The sequence below is a fragment of the Egretta garzetta genome, unplaced genomic scaffold (assembly GCF_000687185.1).
Source record: "Egretta garzetta isolate BGI_Z169 unplaced genomic scaffold, ASM68718v1 scaffold220, whole genome shotgun sequence".
Classification (NCBI taxonomy): Eukaryota; Metazoa; Chordata; class Aves; order Pelecaniformes; family Ardeidae; genus Egretta; species Egretta garzetta.
The window spans coordinates 3,267,639-3,287,285 of record NW_009258414.1 but is presented as its reverse complement, the minus strand read 5'-3'; the positions used below and the strand labels follow the sequence as shown (position 1 = coordinate 3,287,285).

At 37.3% G+C, this 19,647-nt stretch overlaps 1 protein-coding gene across 3 annotated transcripts in view; it reads left to right on the top strand.

The window, feature by feature from the left end:
• The first annotated feature begins 15,378 nt into the window (after positions 1-15,378).
• The window catches only part of DIAPH2 (diaphanous related formin 2), a 226,087-nt gene continuing 221,818 nt past the window's right edge, over positions 15,379-19,647 (top strand). For 2 of the 3 annotated variants that reach the window (XM_035898420.1, XM_035898426.1), the window contains exons 1-2: positions 15,428-15,567; positions 16,998-17,102. In XM_035898420.1, coding sequence (XP_035754313.1) covers positions 15,520-15,567; positions 16,998-17,102 — 153 coding nt within the window. In that variant the 5' untranslated portion in view covers positions 15,428-15,519. Of the gene's footprint in view, positions 15,568-16,997; positions 17,103-19,647 lie in introns of all 3 variants that reach the window. The other variant, XM_035898413.1, reaches the window with a different exon arrangement.

The following is a 19,647-nucleotide window of genomic DNA, read 5'->3' as shown; positions in this document are numbered from 1 at the left end:
AGATATGGGCTTTTCCTTTGTAAATAGGAAATTGTAGTTTTGTATTGATTTCAGACTGTTTTGGGGGAGAGCAGGAGAAGAGGAAGTTCAAGGTGATACACGTGACAGGTGGCTTTCTTGTAAGGTTCCCTTCTTGGTCCTTGTAGTGATTGTCAGAGTAAATCATTGGCGACAAGATGGTATTGGAGAAAGTATTAGGTGTGCTGAATGCGCGATGCGTGTTTGCTGCTTGTTAGTGTTCTTCCCATAGTGTTATGGGATATGGAGGACATCAAAGAAAAAAGTTTTTATTACTAAAAAATATTTTGAATTTATACTTCATGAGTCAAGTTGTGTTTAAACTTGTTTTGCAAGTGTAGAACCAAAGTGTGAAAGTCAGCAGCTGATTAAAAAAACATAACTGGAAAGAATCCTGCCTTCTGTGCCTTGGTGATGTGTGTGTGTATTTTTTTAAACAAACATACTCTTACTGCTTTTCTAATTGTAGTGGAAATAGGAAGTTATTGCTCTAAAACAAAAGCAAACGAACTTATTTAGTCTACCCTTTTATGTGAGAATAAATACAGGAGAACTTGCCTGACAAATGTGAAACTTTCAGAGCAGTGCTACCTAGTAGTTCAGAAGAAATTTCTAAATAAAAAAGTTAAGTTTGAGATAGAGAATAGTACTGTAGGATTCCAACACTTGGAGCTGCAGGGAACTAAACAGCCAGTAAAGTAGTGACTGTAACTTCAGGTTATGTAGGCCAAGGGAATTGCAGTAAAGGTACTGGTGGATACAGGTTGGCTTGAAGGTACACGGGTCCACTCTCTGCTGTTTCTCTGTGTGGGGATTAGCTACTTTGTCCTCTATGGGATCACATTAACAAAAATGTACCATAATGCCTATTTAGGCATCAGGATGAGAGGAAGTAACCACAGACCTTACATGTTCTTAATGATACCTTTTTGTCACAAGTAGTTAGTTATGTGTTTACAAGTGGCTCTGTATAAATTCATGTTGGTCTCTTGGGGATGGCTGAGCAAGATGAAATAAGTACTTTGGTCAGCAAAAATGTTAGTTCTGCAGTCTGTTATTCTTTCTTACTATGGTCGGAGCTCATGATGGTTGTTAGAATATGACCTTTAAAGATGCCTGTGGTTTTCTTAATGAATGTAGCTTTGTGAGAAACAAATACTAAGCCAATGTGAGATCCATTAGATTCTGGACTCCTCACAACAGATACAAGTAGTTAGTTCTTGTACAGTATGGAGTTCCCTGTTACATTTTGGTTCTACATATTCTCTTGCTGTGAATTATTTTCATACCTATAAAATTGAAGTAACTTCCAAAAGACTGTGGCTTCATAATGGGACTGTGCTGGATGCTTGCATTTGTAATTGTGTGAGTGCATGAGTAGATGAGAACTTGTCAGTTATGAATAGTTGAGATGGTTACATGCAGTGTTGCAGTTGCCTTAGGTAAGTATTTGCATAAAGACCAACAAAGGCAACAGCATATCAGGCTAAGCATATACACAGACGCCACAGATGCCATACATATTTTAATTTTTGTGCCTGTCACATTTTGAGGGTACATTAAAAACAAAAGATTTAAATACAAAATCTGAAACTCAAAGGGTAAACCCATATCAGCTGGCCAAGTTCAAAAGTTAGCACCCGAACTCAAATTAACTGAGATACTAAAGTCTGAGTCTGTCCTTCTTTGTAAGCCATACAGTAGCGTTTCTCTGGTTTTGTATACACTGAGGTAAAATTTACTTACAGTAAGAACTGTTTTCATAATCATTGCAAGTATTTGCTTATAAAAGCCTTGGCACCTCATGGATTCAGAGTGAACTAATGAATATGACAGATTACTAGAAGGTAGTTTATAACCAGACTTGTGACAGAAGTTGCAACCAAAGCTTCAACACTGAAGCACCTAGAAATGTGTCAATACAGTGTTTTATTTCTGGTATTGCTGCCAATCTTAATTCCTATAAAAACAGATTCTTCTTCTGGGTTTTTTGAGCTTATTACGTAAGGGGGCAGCAAGAGCTGTTGCTCCCAGGCAATCCACTTTACTAGAACTGCTTCAGTTCCTCCGTTGCACTGCTCTATGGCAAGGGGATCTCCCACTGCTTTATTCTCATCAAAAGAAAAAAGTGAGGTAAGGAAACTTCTTTTGATTGAGCACAAAATGTCTTGGCTGAGCTAGAAATATACCAGGCAATGTCTGCTGCAGTCTCTCTAACCTTTGCAGCCATTCATTCTCTACTATTCTGCTGTCTTCCAGCAGTGCTGTTACATTTTCATTCTCCAGTTTATTTACAGCTTGATGGAGGCATTCCCAAACTGGAAAGGTAAAGGGTACAGCAGTAGGCTTTGATAAAATTCCCATCTGTAAACCAGATACACAAATGTGTTTTTCATATTTTACAAATACGCATTCACATTTGAACTTCAGATAAAGCTTGAGTGGATAAGACAGGCTTCCTAAATCCATTAAGGTTAGTTCACTGTATTCTGTGATTCAAACTAATTCCTGAACGACTTAGAAGATAAGCAGTAATCCCATCAGTTAACATTTTATATTGAAAAGCAATTGTTCCGTGAATTTATGGGAAACCCTTTACAATATTCTTGTGGATGTTCATGGGTAACCTAAGCACATACCACACTTCAATATTATGATAAACCATCTTTTTTTGTTTACTTTCTCCTTTAGCAGGAGATAACAGATTCTCTGTAACCCGTTAGAAGCATATGTAACCCTCCTGAATTCCTGTTACTGCTTAACAGGGAATCTTGCCTGTACTGAAGTCAAATGATATGATTGGCTTCCCCATTATTATGTACAATACAATTCCTCTCTATTCACATGCTGCTTCATTTCCTACTTCCCTGAAGGACAAATGATCTTCTCAGGAAGCTGTTATAAACAGGAAGTATAGGAAAAGGAACAGAAAGCCCTTGTGTATATCACAGCAGCTATAAATTCCCTTTAACCCGATATGCTTTGACTATTGAGTTACATTATGGTCCACGCATGCTGAAATTATTTGATCTAGAATTTCTGTTCTTCAAGGAGAGGCCAAAGTTCCTTGCTATGGCAGCAGCATTGCTCTTTTTTTTTTTTTTTTTTAAAGTTTTAATATCATATTGTTTATTATTAGGGGAGAAAAAAGTAACTGTACCATCAGCTGTTTTTATGAAGGGATCAAATACTGCTCTGCTTAAATACTTGCTCTTTGCTAGGAGGTCTGTGTCTTGGAAGACAGACAACATTATTCTAAGAAGTTGTTGACATGATCCCTGTGACCATATGTTTCAAGACTGCTGGGTACAGACAAAATGAATAATGTTCACAAGTAATTCCTGCTCCTTTGGCTCTCTGCATCCCTTTTACTGCCAGTTCCTTTGTGGGCTGTGTTTTAGTTGTGGGGCACTTCTTACTATTTAAAAAACAACCCAAACAAAGCAAATAAATACACATCCTCCGTTCCTCAAAGTCTATCAGAAGTGAAATACTCCATTTTCAAGGAGCTTCCCAATATCTGATCAAGATCACAGCACAGACTTTCTGTCAACTTTTGCATCTTGCTATGGGTCTTCTGCTTTATTTTTAAGTGTATCAATTCTCTCCCAACAGATACATTCTACCAGCCTTATCCTCCCGTCAAATAGTAGCAGAGGAAAAATTCCAATGGGCTGTGGCACTTAAGGGTTCGCTGTATCCGGAAGACGGAGAGGTGTTCCATGAAACCAAGAGCATGTTCAGTTAAGAATCTTCCCAAAAGTGTCTCAGCATGTAACAGGAAGAAAAGTATATAGAAATTGAACCTGCCACCTGCACAGGGGCATTAGGCTATACTTGCATGCATTGTAAAGTAGTGGAATGGAAAAAAAAAATGTGCAAAAATACTGAAGAATTTTCTCAAATAAGTTTCTCAAAGCAGTTTCAGCTTTGTTTTTCAGAATGATTTCAAAAGAACTCTCTCACTGTCAAGTTGACTGGTCATTGCTCATCTTGGAAGAAAAACCTAGGTTTCAACAAAAGATTAATCCCAAGTTCAAAGCATATAATTGTAGTTAAAAGGGCTGCATGTCTAAAAGGGTAAAAACAAACTAAGACCACACTTCATTAAGAGTGAGGATGAACCTTGTGACAATAAAAGGGTGTCTCCTTTTAGGAAGTGAGGTATAAAGGAGGAGGCCTATTCTTAATTGCCCAGGCTCAGTAGCTTTATAATAGCTTTCATTCAGCTCCACAATGTGTCTGAATGCAAAGATGAGCCACTTGCCCTCAGGAGAGCCCAGAACAAGGAAGGAAGATGAACAGCAATCTGATGCACACCTGCTATCTAGCAAAACTGGCTTTGTTCTGCTGCAACGTTGAAAGCTCAACTCCACACCTTGTATCTAAGTGTAAAGTCTGTACTTACTAAGTCAAGAATTGTTTTGAGATAGTTTTTCCAGTTTAGCTGCTCCAGAATGTTTCAAAAGCACTTCACGATAATATTAGACCAAAAAAAGCAAAAGCCAAGTTCCCTAAAAACCTCAAAGCTCAGAAGTCAAATAGTTGCATTTTTGAAAAACAAGCAGCAGAGATACAGGGCTGAATATACTGACAGGCACAGCTGGCAGAAAAGGAACAGGGAGGCAAGCAGTGCAGTAAATGGATTGTTTAGATGCTTAGTGTACTAGGAGCTGTACTGTGTTTTTAATTAAGTCCCAGAAGTTGATCCAATGACTGTTCAAGTGACTAGTTTAGCAAGTGATCTCAGTCTGTTTTCCTAGGAAAAAACCACTTTCTAGTTTTCTTCCAAACCAATTGATTTGCTTGCCTGTAGGTGCGGTAAACAGAGTATGCCGATACTGACAAGCAATCCTGCTCAGTACCAGTACAATAACAACCACTGGGACAGATGGCTTCTTGTCTTATAAAGTATAGTAATACCAATGAAGTATATAATACACTAGCAACAAAAGGAGGGCTAAGGCAAATCTCCATCCTTTATTGGATGCGGGGGGAAACATAGTGACAAAGGATGAGGAGAAGGCTGAGGTACTTAATGCTTTTTTTGCCTCAGTCTGTAATAGTCAGACCAGTTGTTCTCAGGGCACCCAGCCCACTGAGCTGGAAGACGGGGCAGAATGAAGTCCCCATAATCCAAGGGGAAATGGTTAGTGACCTGCTACACCACTTAGACATGCACAAAAGTCTATGGGGCCGGATGGGGACCACCCAAGGATACTGAGGGAGCTGGTGGAGGTGGTCACCAAGCCCTTTTCCATCATCTGTCAGCAGTCCTGGCTCACTGGGGAGGTCCCAGTTGACTGGAGGTTGGCAAACATGATGCCCATCTACAAGAATGGCCAGAAGGAGGATCTGGGGAACTACAGGCCTGTCAGCCTGACCTTGGTGCCAGGAAGGGTTATGGAGCAGATCATCTTGAGTGCTATCACACAGAATATACAGGACAACCAGGTGATCATACCCAGTCTGCATGGGTTTTTGAAAGGCGAGTCCTGCTTGCCTAACCTGATCTCCTTCTGTGACAAGGTGACTTGCTTACTGGATGAAGGAGAGGCTGTGGATGTTGTCTACCTGGACTTTGACACTGCTTCCCACAGCATTCACCTGGAGAAATTGGCTGCTCATGGCTCAGACAGGCATACACTTCACTAGATAAAAAACTGACTGGATGGCTGGGCCCAAAGGGTGGTGGTGAATGGGGTTAAATCCAGTTGGTGACCTGGTGTTCCCCAGGGCTCAGTATTGGGGTCAGTTCTGTTTAATATCTTTATCAATGATCTGGATGAGGGCATTGAGTGCACCCTCAGTAAGTTTTTACACTTTTTACAGGTGGCAAATATACATACAGAAAGCTACATGTATCAAAGGATTTTTGAAATTATTCCAATGCACTTCTAATCTACTAACATTTTACTAAAGGAAGCTTAGGAGGTGCAGCTTTTGAAATAAGCTTTCTTATCAAGCAAAGCATGAAACAGAATTGGCACTCAACTAGCTGAATGCTGGGTTTTTTGGTGTTTTTTTTTAAATACAGTGTTCTTGAAGGAAGACCATTAAAATATCCCTTACAGAGACTATTAGATTTGAAAGTGAAATTATTTAAGCCCAAAATAAATGCAATGCTATTCTGCCGATGACCCCAAAAATAAAATGGATATTGCAACAGTTATAAGCTTAGCCTGATGGTTCAAATACATGAAGTAGAATTCCCTGACTTATTTTCCCCATTTATGCCGATGACTATTGGTGCAGTCCCATATGCTGCCTTCATATTGTGAAATACGACTTTCTTCTTTTATGTAAAGAAAAGTTCAAGTGCAACCAAGACCACTGCATATAAGATGTGAGGTCTTCCTGGAGTTACTTGTAGTGCCTATGCAGAAACTTTGTATCAGTTCCTGTTGCTACACTTACTTTACAGAGATTTGCCATAGACTGCCCAGAATTCTTACAGAGTGAAGGGTTCTTGATCATACTTTTTTGGGCTTTAAGGATATGTAGCCATGGAGTTTTGTACCTACGTAATCGTGTGGGGTGTGTTTGGTGTTTTTTTGGGTTTCTTCTTAATTTTTTTTTCAAGACGGGTTCTTGATCATACTTTTTTGGGCTTTAAGGACATGTAGCCATGGAGTTTTGTACCTATGTAATTGTGTGGGGTGTGTTTGGTGGTTTTTGGGTTTCTTAATTTTTTTTTCAAGATGTGTCCTACAAAACCTGTTGGTTAATGATTGTATGCTGCCACACATTTCTAAATTTAGCATTAAAACCTGTGGTTAGAATTTCTGAATAAAAAGGAAAGCTTCAAACTGAAATAAAAGATTTTAAATCTTTGTTATAAGGCAGGTTTTGCCATGTCTTGTAACCATTGTCAAGATCTTGATTAGCTAAATATCTCCTAGAACATTAAACCTGCGGATTGAGGCTGGTAAGCTAGTATTCACTTCATAAGAGCAGCATTGCAATTCTTGTTTGTTGCGAAATTTCTGAATGGAATTATGACTTGGCTCTTTCAAAAGTCTAGTTTGTAAAAGTTTCAACTCGCAAACTATTGCTTGATAGTTTTAAGTGAGGAATTTAAAAGCTGTAAAACACCCTGAAGAGAATTGGTGTTCGTCTGTACTAAAAAGCAGGCTATACTGTTACAAGACATTTTTCCAAAATGCTCAAAGGGAAACTTGCCTTGCCATGATCGCTAGATATCAAAACAAGAAACAGATCCTGGCTGTGCAAAGTGCTGTATAAAGAACTCACCAGTCATGTAGCATATCTGCTATAAGCTCCCACCGATCCTGTGCTGCTTGAAGTGATGGGAATTTATCTCATATGGTTGGCGCAGAGGCTTGATGGAAAATGTTTGGAGTCTGGCAGTAGCTCTAGAAAATGCCAAAACTTGCTTTATTTGCCTCTGCACTGGCTAATGTGAAAACTGCCTCTTCTAATAGGCATTCTGAAATTGTTTCTAGAGTAGCCTAAGCTGATCTAATTGCCCACTGTCCTGGTGCCACCCTCGCCCTTTCGTCTCACAACTGGCAAGTTTGTTGGCTTAAGACTGCTATGGAACGGCTTTTGCAAGAAGCTTTTAATTTTGCTCTGATTTTCAAAGCTTACCTATCCATGAACACCAACAAATTGTTGTCTGAAACAAACTTTCCAGAACAGTAATGGCAGTTTGAGCTACAAATAACAAAACAATGTCAGTTGAAGTGTCTCCCCTGACTCCTTCGTATCTTCAGTTACAAAACTGTTGAAATTAAGGTTAAGTTTGTTTACAGTTATTTTTTCCAACTTCTGAATTAGATTGCTTTTTGATAAAGGCTTCTTTTGACGTCACCTGGAAAAAAGCAGTTTTTTGAACAGTACATTTGCTTTTGGAGCGTGATAGTGTTCTGCCAAATCAGACAAAAATGGGGAAGCGGTCTCGCTTTCTCTTAACCTCCATTTTCAGTCAGACCAGACGGCTCTCAATTCCTCTTGCACAGAGGCGCGGTGTGGAGGTGCCCCTTTCCTCCATCCCTTGAGAATCAGACAACAGCGGGTGTGAGGGCAAGGGTCCGATAGGATTAACGTGCCTCTGGCCTTCTCCCCTCCCTCCTGTTCGGGAGCAGCACTGAGGCACTCAATCTCCCAGTCCTGTGATTAAAGAATTGGTGCCCTCTGCTGTTAATGATTACTGACTTGGGTGACCCTCTGGCTTTATTTAGCGTAAGGAGTTGTCTAACTTCTAGTATTGCTCTCTTCTGGATGGTCAGTCTCCTGGGGAAAAAAGTAGAGTAATTGGGGGGGAAAAGCAGGCAGCTTCCTGGTTGGGAAGATGGCTGCCACCCCCCTGTCTAGCAGCGTGACTCTGTGTGCTGCCTTTGCGCCGTCAACGGGAATGACTTCCCAGCTTCATTTGAGCAGCAAGGTGTTTACAAGCTCCTCGGTCTCCCTTTGTAGTGCCCCAGGGAACGTTTACCTTCATGTTCAGGTTATACATTAAGCCTTAGTTTAATAATTCAAATGATAGGTATTTAAGGAAGTTGGGAAGTGAACACCTGCAAAGCAAAGGAGAATTTTCTGTGTGGTGTCGTGTAGACCAAATGCACAACAACAGTAACAAAACTCTTTAGTTTTGCTAATTTCAACTGTCTTTGATATACCTGATGGATTACAACAATCATTACAAGTTCTTTTTGAAAGCATGGTGAATGCTTCTTGAAATGGCAAAAGAAATTACTATAAAGCAAATATTTTGTGAATTAGATTTTTACTAATTTTATTAGTAATGCCGGGTATACTTTGTCACGGACAGAACTCTTGAACGTGCTAAATGATTGTGTAGTTATACTTTCTGCACATCAGCTAATGTGACTCAGGTATCTTCACAATTTCCTAGATACCTTTTTACATTTAATTACAAAATTGAATATGTTAACGTATGGTTAAATTTGTCTAATGGGAACGTTACTCATTCTTTGTACTGAAGAACAGAGGTTGTAGGAGTGAATTGCATTTTGTGCCTGTAAGACCTACACTCAAATTGCGCACGACTTTTTGTACTTTAGATATTAACTAGTTTTGGGTTTTGTCCCTCTAAACTCCCTTGGTTCAGGTACTCATATGGGGAGTTATTTCCTTCCTGATTATATGCAACTTTATTTGTGGCCAGTTAAAAAGCACTTATCCTTGAGCCAAGTTTTACAAAGTCTTTTGCAGGTGTTGTAGTCCAGGTAAATTTTAGAAAACAGTCAAATTATCTTAGTTTAAGAACAAGAAAGTTAAGAGGAGGTCAAGTTTCCATTTGTTACTATTAGAAAATGAGGATTGCTCGTAGCAGTTGGAGCTGTTCCTTGAAGTTGTAACCTGTGTGCAGAAGCGGGTGTTGCAGCACACCATGATTTGCCTGAGCAGTGTGCCATGGAGTGAAAATTGCTGTTACATTTAGAAGCTACCCTGCTGATCATGATTTTCATTATACGTGTGGTAAACTCTGAGTTGCTTTTTGAGTTTATTTTGTGGTGGAAGTGACAGTCTTGAGTGTAGCAATTAAGAACATGACGAAGTCATACTTAAATTTAATGGAAAGATCAGTTAACCCATGTAAAAGCACCTCAGTTTACAACTCATGGCCAGTTCAAGTTATCTGGAAGGTTTTATTAATGCATAAGTTAGAAAAATATTTAAAAAAAAAAAAAAGGTAGACTTGCTGTGAGTTTTGCATTAAAAGTTAATGCAGTCATTTCAAGTCTAATTCTTTGAATGTTGACATGGTTACTGCAGTAGCCTGAGCTGAGATTGGCTGAGGAAATAGTGACTTTTATACCCATAATTGTAGTGAACTGTGGTGAAAACCTGTCTACTGTTTTTCTGTGCAACATTTTGACTACTCTGAATATTAACATAGCTGAGACTGACCTTTCAAGATAAATGAATGATGTGATGCATTTGAATTAGTATATGCTATGATTTTTATGTGTCTTATTGTCATGACCTGTCAGTACTTAGGCAAGCAGTGGGATACTTAAAGTAAACTAAAATTGGGAAGAGTAAATAGAAAGTGATACTTTCAACTATTGATGGACTGGAAAGACTACGTTCGAAAGGGAGAAACTCTGTCATTTAAGTCTTCTAAGTGAAGAACTAAGTAAATCTGTAGGATATAATTTGATATAGGAGTTGATGAAGTTCCATGATTTGCGTTGATATTAAAAACTAGGAGAGAGACGATATGCTGCTGTCTTAGATTGTATGTATGTTTATATATATAAATTTGATATCCCTTATCCACAAATGTTTTACCACAGAGATTTTTGCAAAACCTTTGCCTTTGGGTTGCTTCTAAAATTGGGGAGTTAGTGTCTTTAACAATCTAGGAAAAGGTTGATTTCTTTTCGTCTTGTGATGCTCTGGCTGTCTTATAGATGGCTGAAAGAATAATGCTAGAAGTCTGACTACAAAAACTGCGATATCTTAAACCTCCTCCTGGGGAGGTAAACTAGTTGTGGTTTATGTTCTTAAATCAGACTGGAAGTGTGATTTCTTTGTTACTGTAAGAGACTGTCAAAGTCGCGTGTCAATAAGAATCTGCAGGTACATAACTCCTTGCCTATGCCTACGGCTACTTGCAGTTTCTCTTCTACCTGTTAAATGTGTTGCTTATCTTGAGTAGCTACTGGCAGCAGTGTAGCTTGTGCACCATAAGGAGATCTGGGAAGCGAGCTTGAGATGTCTGAAAAAATGCTGTGTGGTGTCTTGTTTTAGTATTCTGTATTTTGCCCAGAGGAGTTTGAGTGACAAATGTAATATAAATGTAGAGATGGAGTAGATTATCTTGTTCCAGGTTCTGGGAGAGATTGACAGTACTTAAATGAGAAGGTGGAAAAAAAAATATTTCTAGTACAAGTGACTGCTAAAACAGACAGAGAGTTTTGGAACTTCTTGCTTACATAGCTGTCTCTGGGTTGAAGTCATACTTAGGCTTTACTTCATTTGGACTTCTTGCTCAATAATACCTACTAAAAATAAAAGGTCTATGTACCAGAGTAAGGACATTTCAGTCTTGATTTCAAGATTAGAGTATTACTTCCTCCATACTAAGTCTAAGTATTGAAAATACATGAGAGACATAGCTGTAAGGAAGAGGTTTGAGATATGGCAGGCAGGTGTGAAAGGTTGGTGTCAACATCTGGAGTAGTAAGAGAAAAAGATTTTATCCTAGCTGTCTGTACTGGGTCAGGCTGGGATGGAGTTAATTTTGTTCATAGCAGCCCATATGGTGCGGTGTTCTAGATCTGTGACCAAAACAGTATTGATAAAACACCAGTGTTAAAACAGCGCTTACCTGGTATCAAGGCTTACTGGTTTTTGGCATGACCCCTGCCAGGAGTTGGATGGGGTGGACCAGAGGTTGGGAGGGAACACAGCCAGGACAGCTGCTCCAAACTGACCAAAGCAATATTCCATACCATAGAACATCATGCTCAGCAATAAAACCGGGGGGTGGGGTGGGGAGCAGGGTTTTTTTTCCAAAGTAGCTGTTGCTCACAGGCTGCTGGTGTTAAGCAATGGCTTTTGCATCATTTATTTCTTTATTTTATTTTTTCCTCCACTTGCTGAACTGTCTTTATCTCAACCCATGAGTTTTTCTTTCTTTTGCATTTCTGATTCTCTCCCTGATCCCACCGCGAGGGAGTGAGCAAGTGGCTGGGTGGGGACTTACCTGCCAGCCAGGGTTGATCCACCACACTGTCCTGGATACCTTGGAATGCTCATCTTCATTATTTTTCTAGAGTATCATAGAATCATAGAATGTTTTGGGTTGGAAGGGACCCCTAGAGGTAGGAACACATTGCCCCTTCTCTGCTATTTGTACAGTCTTGCAAATGTCTTTATCTCAGAAATACAATATTGTCAGCTGTAGCCAAGAGACAGAAAGTAGAATTAGAAGGAGGATAACTTCCACCAAGGGGATGTGGAATGTGTGGTGTGTATTGAACAGTTATAGGCTCACTTCCAGTAACATTGAACTTACCCACTGTGTTAACAATACATACAGAGTGGCATGGGATATTGCCTAGAAGCACCTTGATGATTTTGGCTGTTGAGGGCATGACCAAGGAACCTGAAACCTTGCTGTCCAGGAAAATAGGGTTGCTGTTTCCTAACCGGTGACTTGCAGGGCTGTGTCATTCTGGATCAACTACCACATTTTTTCATATACAGCAGTTCCCCATCCTTAAAGTTCTAGACCTTAATTACATATTCATGATTGCTTGGTGTAAATTAACCGAATGCTTCCTTGATATGGTGATACTGATACGCAATGTAGATTGCTTTTTTGGCTGTGAATAAAAATGTAATGTTGGTGATATTTGTCAGCAGGATTTTACTGCCGTTAAAGAAAAATTGTGACGGTATTAGGGAGGGATAGGCAGTAGCGACTGGTTTGTGCATCATCGGTACACTGGCTTTAACCAGTTCATCTATCAATTTACATTACTCAGCATTAAGGAGAAATTGGCAGAAGGCTGAAGAAGCAAAGGCACAGGAAATTATCCTCAACGCTCTTGAGTCTCAAAACCTCTGTCAAAACTGAGAATGTCACATAGCTTATCTGCTGACTTGGCTTGAAGTGCAGTAGTCCATGTCTGTTCTGGAAAGCTTTCCAAGAGATCTTACTGCATTTTTGTGAAATAGTGGGAGTGCTAGAGCTATACAGGTTTCGGGTTCATGAGTTAAATAGTCTATAAAGACAGGGCGAAATGGGGTGCAAGCCCACTTTTTCACATAAAATGCAGTGGATTCCATGTTCATTTAGCTGCAGTTTTGTAAGAACACTTACTGAAATTTCAAGTGCTTTTTATTGTTACAATACATGAAATATAGACTTCTTTATTCTGAAACAGTAGGTAACACTGTCTTTTTTTGATTTGTGTGTGTGTTGTTTTTTTTTTTTTTAATAGAATATTCAAATAAAAACTTTGGCAGATGATGTGGTAAGGTCTTTGTAACATCTTAATTTGCAATGGTAACTCCACGCTGCATGCTATTTTACTTCAAATGTTGTGGACAATATAACATGTTCTTATAAGGATATTAAGCATTAGATTTCAGAAAATTGAGTTACTATTCCTAAAGATCTTCATGTGTAACTCCAGTTAAAGAAGAGTAATTAATAATATCTATTTGGAGAAGCTTCTTTAACCACATTTTTAATACTTCTGTAATACTGTGGATATGTTGACACTCTTATACAACAGTTCAAGTGTTATTTCTCTTGACCTTCCTTTGAACAGTAAAGGATCTGCAGTGGTTCTTAGTTGCCACATGTTTCAAGTGGTACCATTTTGTGTAATAAGTGTGTGCTCTACGGCAAACAACAGGTTTGTATTCAGTAGCACTAACTTTATAATTCTGAATACTTTGAAACCTGTTCTAAAGTGTTTTTACAGAAACATATCAAAGTTGATTTCAGTAAAATTATAAACTTTTATTTTCTATATACAACAGTAAAGCTACGCTGGCCACTTAGTTAATCATCACATCTGAAATGAAGAAATTGTACCTAGTCATCATGTAAAAGATCCATGATCTCACCATTACCATCTGATTAAACCAATTTGTTGTTAATAAGGTATACTTGAAACAGATCAAAGTATGGTAAAATTGATCTTAAATGGCTTTTTTTGGTGACTGATGAATGGGCACTTAATGTAAGTGAACAGTAAAACTGCATTTGATGTATATTGGCTAATTTTGGATACTGCCTTTTGGGCATTATGCCATCTTTGGCCTTTCAATAGGTTATGATCTAATTTTAGTTTCAAAAAACAGCATTTAAGCTATTCTAATAAGGAAAAAATGGGATTAAAGTAAAATTCTTGCCTTGTTGTTAAAGACATGAACAGTATCCTTGTAGGTAATGTTTTTCTGTCCACAAATGTAAGACTTCTAAGGAAGAAGAAAACCCAAACCCAACCCCCCTCCCCTCAAAAACACAAACAAACAATAAACCTCCAAAGAAGTTCAAAGGGCATGCAGCTTATCTAGGGATACTTTCCCTTTAAAAATGTAATTAAGTCTTGTAGGATCTCAAAAAACAACAACAAAACAAACCCAACAGCAAACCCAAGAAAAATAAATAAAATAATTAAAAAAAAAGGGGGGAGGAACTTTTCTTCCCCATATCCCGCATCACTTGGTCAAATTTCTCCAATCCTGACTAGACTAATCTAAAATAAATCCAGATTTCCTACAAACTAAATAATCCATTAAACTTTTCACACCTCACAAGTTGTTTAATTATAGAAAATAAAAATTTTGGTTTATGTGTCTTCATAGAGATTGCAATAACTGCTACATAAGATAGTGGTAACCCTACATAAGCTGCTATTAGATGAAAGCACATCTTCATAAGGCTGTTCAATGCCTGAAACAAATACACTAGTATTTGTTGATGCCAACAGTTGATTTAGAAAAATTGATACAGACTTAACGTTCTCAAAATATATATAGTCAGACAGTATTATTAAATAAAAAAAATTCTGACTCTATTCAAAATAGAGTTATGTATCAATAATATAGTAATAAATGGCCTTATAAGGAAGGTGCTCTTGTTGGTTGCTTCCAATATTAACAAATTAACGGAGTAAGCATGCTTTAAAAACAAAACAAAAAAAAAGGTGGGGGGTTTGGTATAAGGCATAAACCAAGTCAGCCTTAACCAGTGAAACGTCACTGCAGGCTGTATGATACGCTTTTACTAATGTCTGTTACATGTATTTAACTATGGATGGCTGCTTCTATGTGAGTAATCCATTACCTGGCTTTTTAAAATTATGCACTAATTTCAGGAGTCCGTACTCAAAAACACTTCAAGGAATTGTGAACTATACTTGGAGCATTAATTCCTCTACAAACTTTATTTTACTTTAGCAGGATTTTTTTATAAGCCTGATGAACTTGTGAGTACCTCCTTCCCAACGCTGGCTTTTTCAGTTGTCCTCCAAAGACTTATAGCTCTTCAGGTGAAGGAACGCTTGGACATTACCTTTGTGGTACCATATTTATTCACTATCAGGATAATTAGGGACTAATGTGAGAAGATGAACTCACGATTTTGAAATGCTAAGAGTTTAACATAGATGGTATACTTTTGAAACTGTGAGAAATAGTTACATCCCTTTTGCATGTGACCTGTCATGAATTTACCTTAAAAGTTGCCTTTCTATGAAAAGTAATCTCTGAATGTTAGGGTATTTTTACTTACAGTTCAGTTTGAGTTTTAACTCTGCTGCTTGGATTAACTAAAAATGTGTGTTTTGCTGCCATGTAATTGGCTGCTTTCCTATATTTGTATTTCTGCTTATTTTTAAATGGATGTTTTTGCAGCGTGACAGAATAACAAGCTTCAGAAAATCAGCAGTGAGAAAAGAGAAACCTCTCATTCAGCATCCTATTGACTCTCAGCCTTCTATAAGTGAAATCCCACTTGCCCAGACTCTTGTTGATGAGCGTTGCATGAACTTATCAGAAAAAGAAGTTATGGATCTCTTTGAAAAAATGATGGTAAGATGATGTGCTACATGTTTTTATGAGTTTGTTATTTGTTTTCATCTTGGCATTTATTATGTAGTAGTGGTTTTCAAATGTTGTTGTTCTGGAAGTATTAACTACTTGGGAGGGCATAGCATAGACCTGATGGAGCTCTCTAAATTGGCACATAAACAATTGAGTAACTCAAAGAATGCCGGTATGTTATATGTTTAAGTTACTTGATCTACTTCTACAGAGAAAAAGGCAAAAAGCCGAAAATAAAAGTCTTAATCTGTTGTGTGCTTAATTGAGATAACCTCTATAGATCTTAGTCGCAGTAGTTAGATACTGCTGTTGAAAGATAGTTTTTAATAAAAAGTGAATACCTTTGGAAAACAGTCATTTCCATTAGTAAAATCTTAACGTATAGAAAGCTGAATTTTTATATGGTCTTGTATATTTTCTGTCTTAGAATCACTTGTCAAGGTTTCTGAATGCCCTCACAAGCAAGCTTTTCTATTAGTAATAGAGAAACAGACTTTTGAAGTAGGTGTGTTTTAATTCTGCCATGCACATTGGTGTTGATATATGAAGTATAAGGAAATGCAATATTTTGAGTATTGTTGGAAATACTGTTTTCTGTCTCATTCTTCAAAATAGTTATGAAATTCCACACAGTGAGTATGGCCTAAGAACTGTCTTATTCCATTGTGTAGCTCTACTTTGTTCAATAAAGTTGTGAATCTCTTTTGAAAGATTGGATAAGTATTAATTAATACTTGCTTGATTTGCTTGTTAGATTAATGGATTAATTTTTAACTTTTCCAAGTGATGTTAATTGCAGCAGACAATAGGTCTGTCTTCCTGCAGACTAATAATTCTTTGAAAAAGCTGTTAGCTAGTAAGTTGTTACAGTGATATTTACTGGTCTTAGTTGCTAATAGGAAGTTACTTTGACTTCCAATGGCGAGACAAGTCGTGACTAGTAGTGACTGCACGTTGTATTTAATCACTTATTAAGTTGAAACAGTCATCTTGAGATATAATCTAGCAGAATATTTTGATTTTTAGGTTTGTTCTAAATACATTAGTTGGAACGCATTCATATCTACCCCTGCTACAAGCTAATAATCTGTATAATGACAGCCTTCTGATTAGATAGTGCAGGAATGATGTCCGTTGTGATAACACAGAGGAAAGACACAGGAACTACACAGGAGTTAATACTTATGTGATCAGCTTGAGGTGTAGAATTTTTAATTTTGTCCTCTAGTTTTATTTCTTGAGTAAATGAGAAAATCAGGTAGCTCAGAATTAGAAAACTGAGAAGCAGATAAGCTGGAAAAAGTCACTTGTTTGTTTAAAAGTTACCTGTTTATTTAAGAAAAGGAGTATAAAACTAACAAAGACCAATAAAAAGCATGAAATAGGATCTTGATGTTGTGTGGTCTGTTTCTTTACAGGAAGACATGAATCTAAATGAAGACCGTAAAGCTCCTTTAAGAGATAAAGACTTGGCTACAAAACGTGAGATGGTTGTCCAGTACATTTCTGCAACTGCCAAATCTGTAAGTAGTCACCTCTCCAAAACAGATGAAAGTAAGAAGCTTAGTTTCATGAGCGTTATACTTTTCAAACTTGCAACTTCCAAGATTTTTGACTGGATTTATCTTCTAAGAGTGTTGGGGGGGGTGGGGGTGGGGCGGAAATCTGTGCTCACTAATATACTTTCAAATGCTTGCAGCTGCATTTGAAGGGTTAGTTTGTATTTCAGTTGTTGAGCAATGTAAAAACTTGATGCTTTCTTGTAAGCTGTAAGAAATTGCAAATCCAACGATGTAATGGATGGAACCTGAGCATGTTTCTGTGGAATTCATCTTACAAATTTTTGGGACCAAAAGTTTTTGGAAGGGATAACATGATTTTATGGTTTCATTAATGCCATACGTATTGGATGTACAATTCACAGTGTTAGAAGCAGGGAATCAAAATATTGAAAGTATTTACAATTGAAGTAAAGCCAGTATTTCAGCTTAATTTGAATGTGTTAAGTACTGTAGCTGACTTGAAGACTGCATTAAATATTCTGCTAAGAAATGTTCTGAAGGTAAATAAAATGGTTCCTTTAGTGAAAGATGATCTTAAAATGAATTTCAAATTATATCTGGAGTAGAAAAAAATAAATTCAGACTGTTCATTTCTGTTGATCATTCTGTGTATGTAAGTTGATTGAGTAACCCTTAGCTGATGGATCCTTCATGTAGAATTTTTGAAGTCTGCCTCTTTCAGGGTGCCAGAAATGTAAGAGAACTGGATGCCCTAAGATTTGTTGGGGTGGAGAAATACAGTTTCAAATAGTCAAGAGCTGCAATTTATTTTCTGCAGTGGGACTAATAGTAGTGGAACTATTAGTACTGATGAGTTATAAAATACAACAGTAATGCTTTTTGAGTGTTAAAAATTGACTATGGCAAATACAGTTCTTATTATGTAAAAGGAGAATTTGCAACAAAAATTCATCAATATTGGATGAAACAGAGAGAGAGATATGTTGTGATTTCCCTAGAAACAGATTTTGTCCTGATTTTTGCCACTATTTCTTTCATAAAGAATTTTAAAGAAGCTAGTGGTGAATTCTGAGGAACTGAATGTATTGCAGTATTGGGGAGAAGGGGTGGTGGGGGTAGCTTTGTGTATCCAAGGGGCAGTAGTATGCTTCAAGTAATAACATTTGCTATCAGTGTAGTTCTTCAATAAAATTAGACAATGCCTATGATTTTATTTGGAAATTAGGATTTATCACCTGTCTTTTTCGCAGATAATTTATTGTGTGCAATAAAAGGTTACTGGATATGACATCTATGTGTGCAGTAATTGTTCAAATACATAATGGCAACAGTGCTATTAGTTCTACAGAGCTAAGTCTGAGTGCTAAATACAGATAGCATTAAATAATAATCTGTTTCTTAGTGAAATAAAATGGCAAATAAGATTATGTTGGTGTCTGGCTAATGAATCCACAAGCATGGACCACAAGCAGTTGACTTGTTTTTCTTTTAACCTTTAAAATCAGCTCTACAGAGTTAAATTTCAAAACATTAAAACTACAATGACATGCAAATATTTTAAATGCAAATGTTTTGCATTGAACATTATAATGCAAGTTTTTCCTCACTGAATTTTATAAAGTGAAAACAGTGATTTACGTTTCTGAGAGGAGTGATCTTCCTGCATGAGTTCATCTTAAACAAAATCCACAGTCCTTTAGTCTGTCCTGGAAGGAATCCAGTGCTTGAAGCATGGTCTAGCTAAAACCATAAAAGTTATTGGAGAATTATTCAAGCTTATGCAGTGACTATTATGAATTTTCCTGTTAATATACTTTACCTAGACTGTCTTTGGGAACTATTGGTATGTGTTGTAAGGTTTTTGTCTTCACTTGATGATCAATGTTAAATCTTAATTTTTTTCTTAATAAGCAAAAGTATTTTATTGAAGCAGTAGAAACTTTTGCAATGGAAATACTTGCAGTTCTTTGCCAAAACGCAGTTGGAAGATGGTGATCTCTCTTACTTGTATCAATATAAAAATGTAGCTACCTCAAGTAATTTTGTAGCTGAGTAAGAAAAGCATGGCTACCACTGCATGTCTAACTGCTGAAAATTTTAACAGATTGCATTACTGCTACTGTATGTGCTGCAGCATGGGAAACTTAACAGAACTGGGGATACGTTTGCCAAAATGTACTAACAATTTAAAAAAAAAAAAAAATCAAATCCCAAAATGTCCTCGTACATGAATGTGCGCTTTGAACTGAAGTCAGCGCCAGTATGGATGTTATATATGTATGCAAAATGTTCTTCCTGATGGAAAAAGAGCTTGTATCAAAGTTTGTGTGCTTCAGTAAGTTCTTTGTGCAATTGAATCACAGTATTTGAATGGAATAATTTAAGGTTGTTCAGAAATATGAATGACCTTTCTGTTGTGTGTTACCCTAATTTAGCTTTTAAATAGCTAGCATCTTATCCGATTTAAGAAAATATTAAAAGCAGAGCTCAATTGTAAATGCTGATTGGGATCTTACAATAAAGCAAAACCTCATTTTCACTGTTA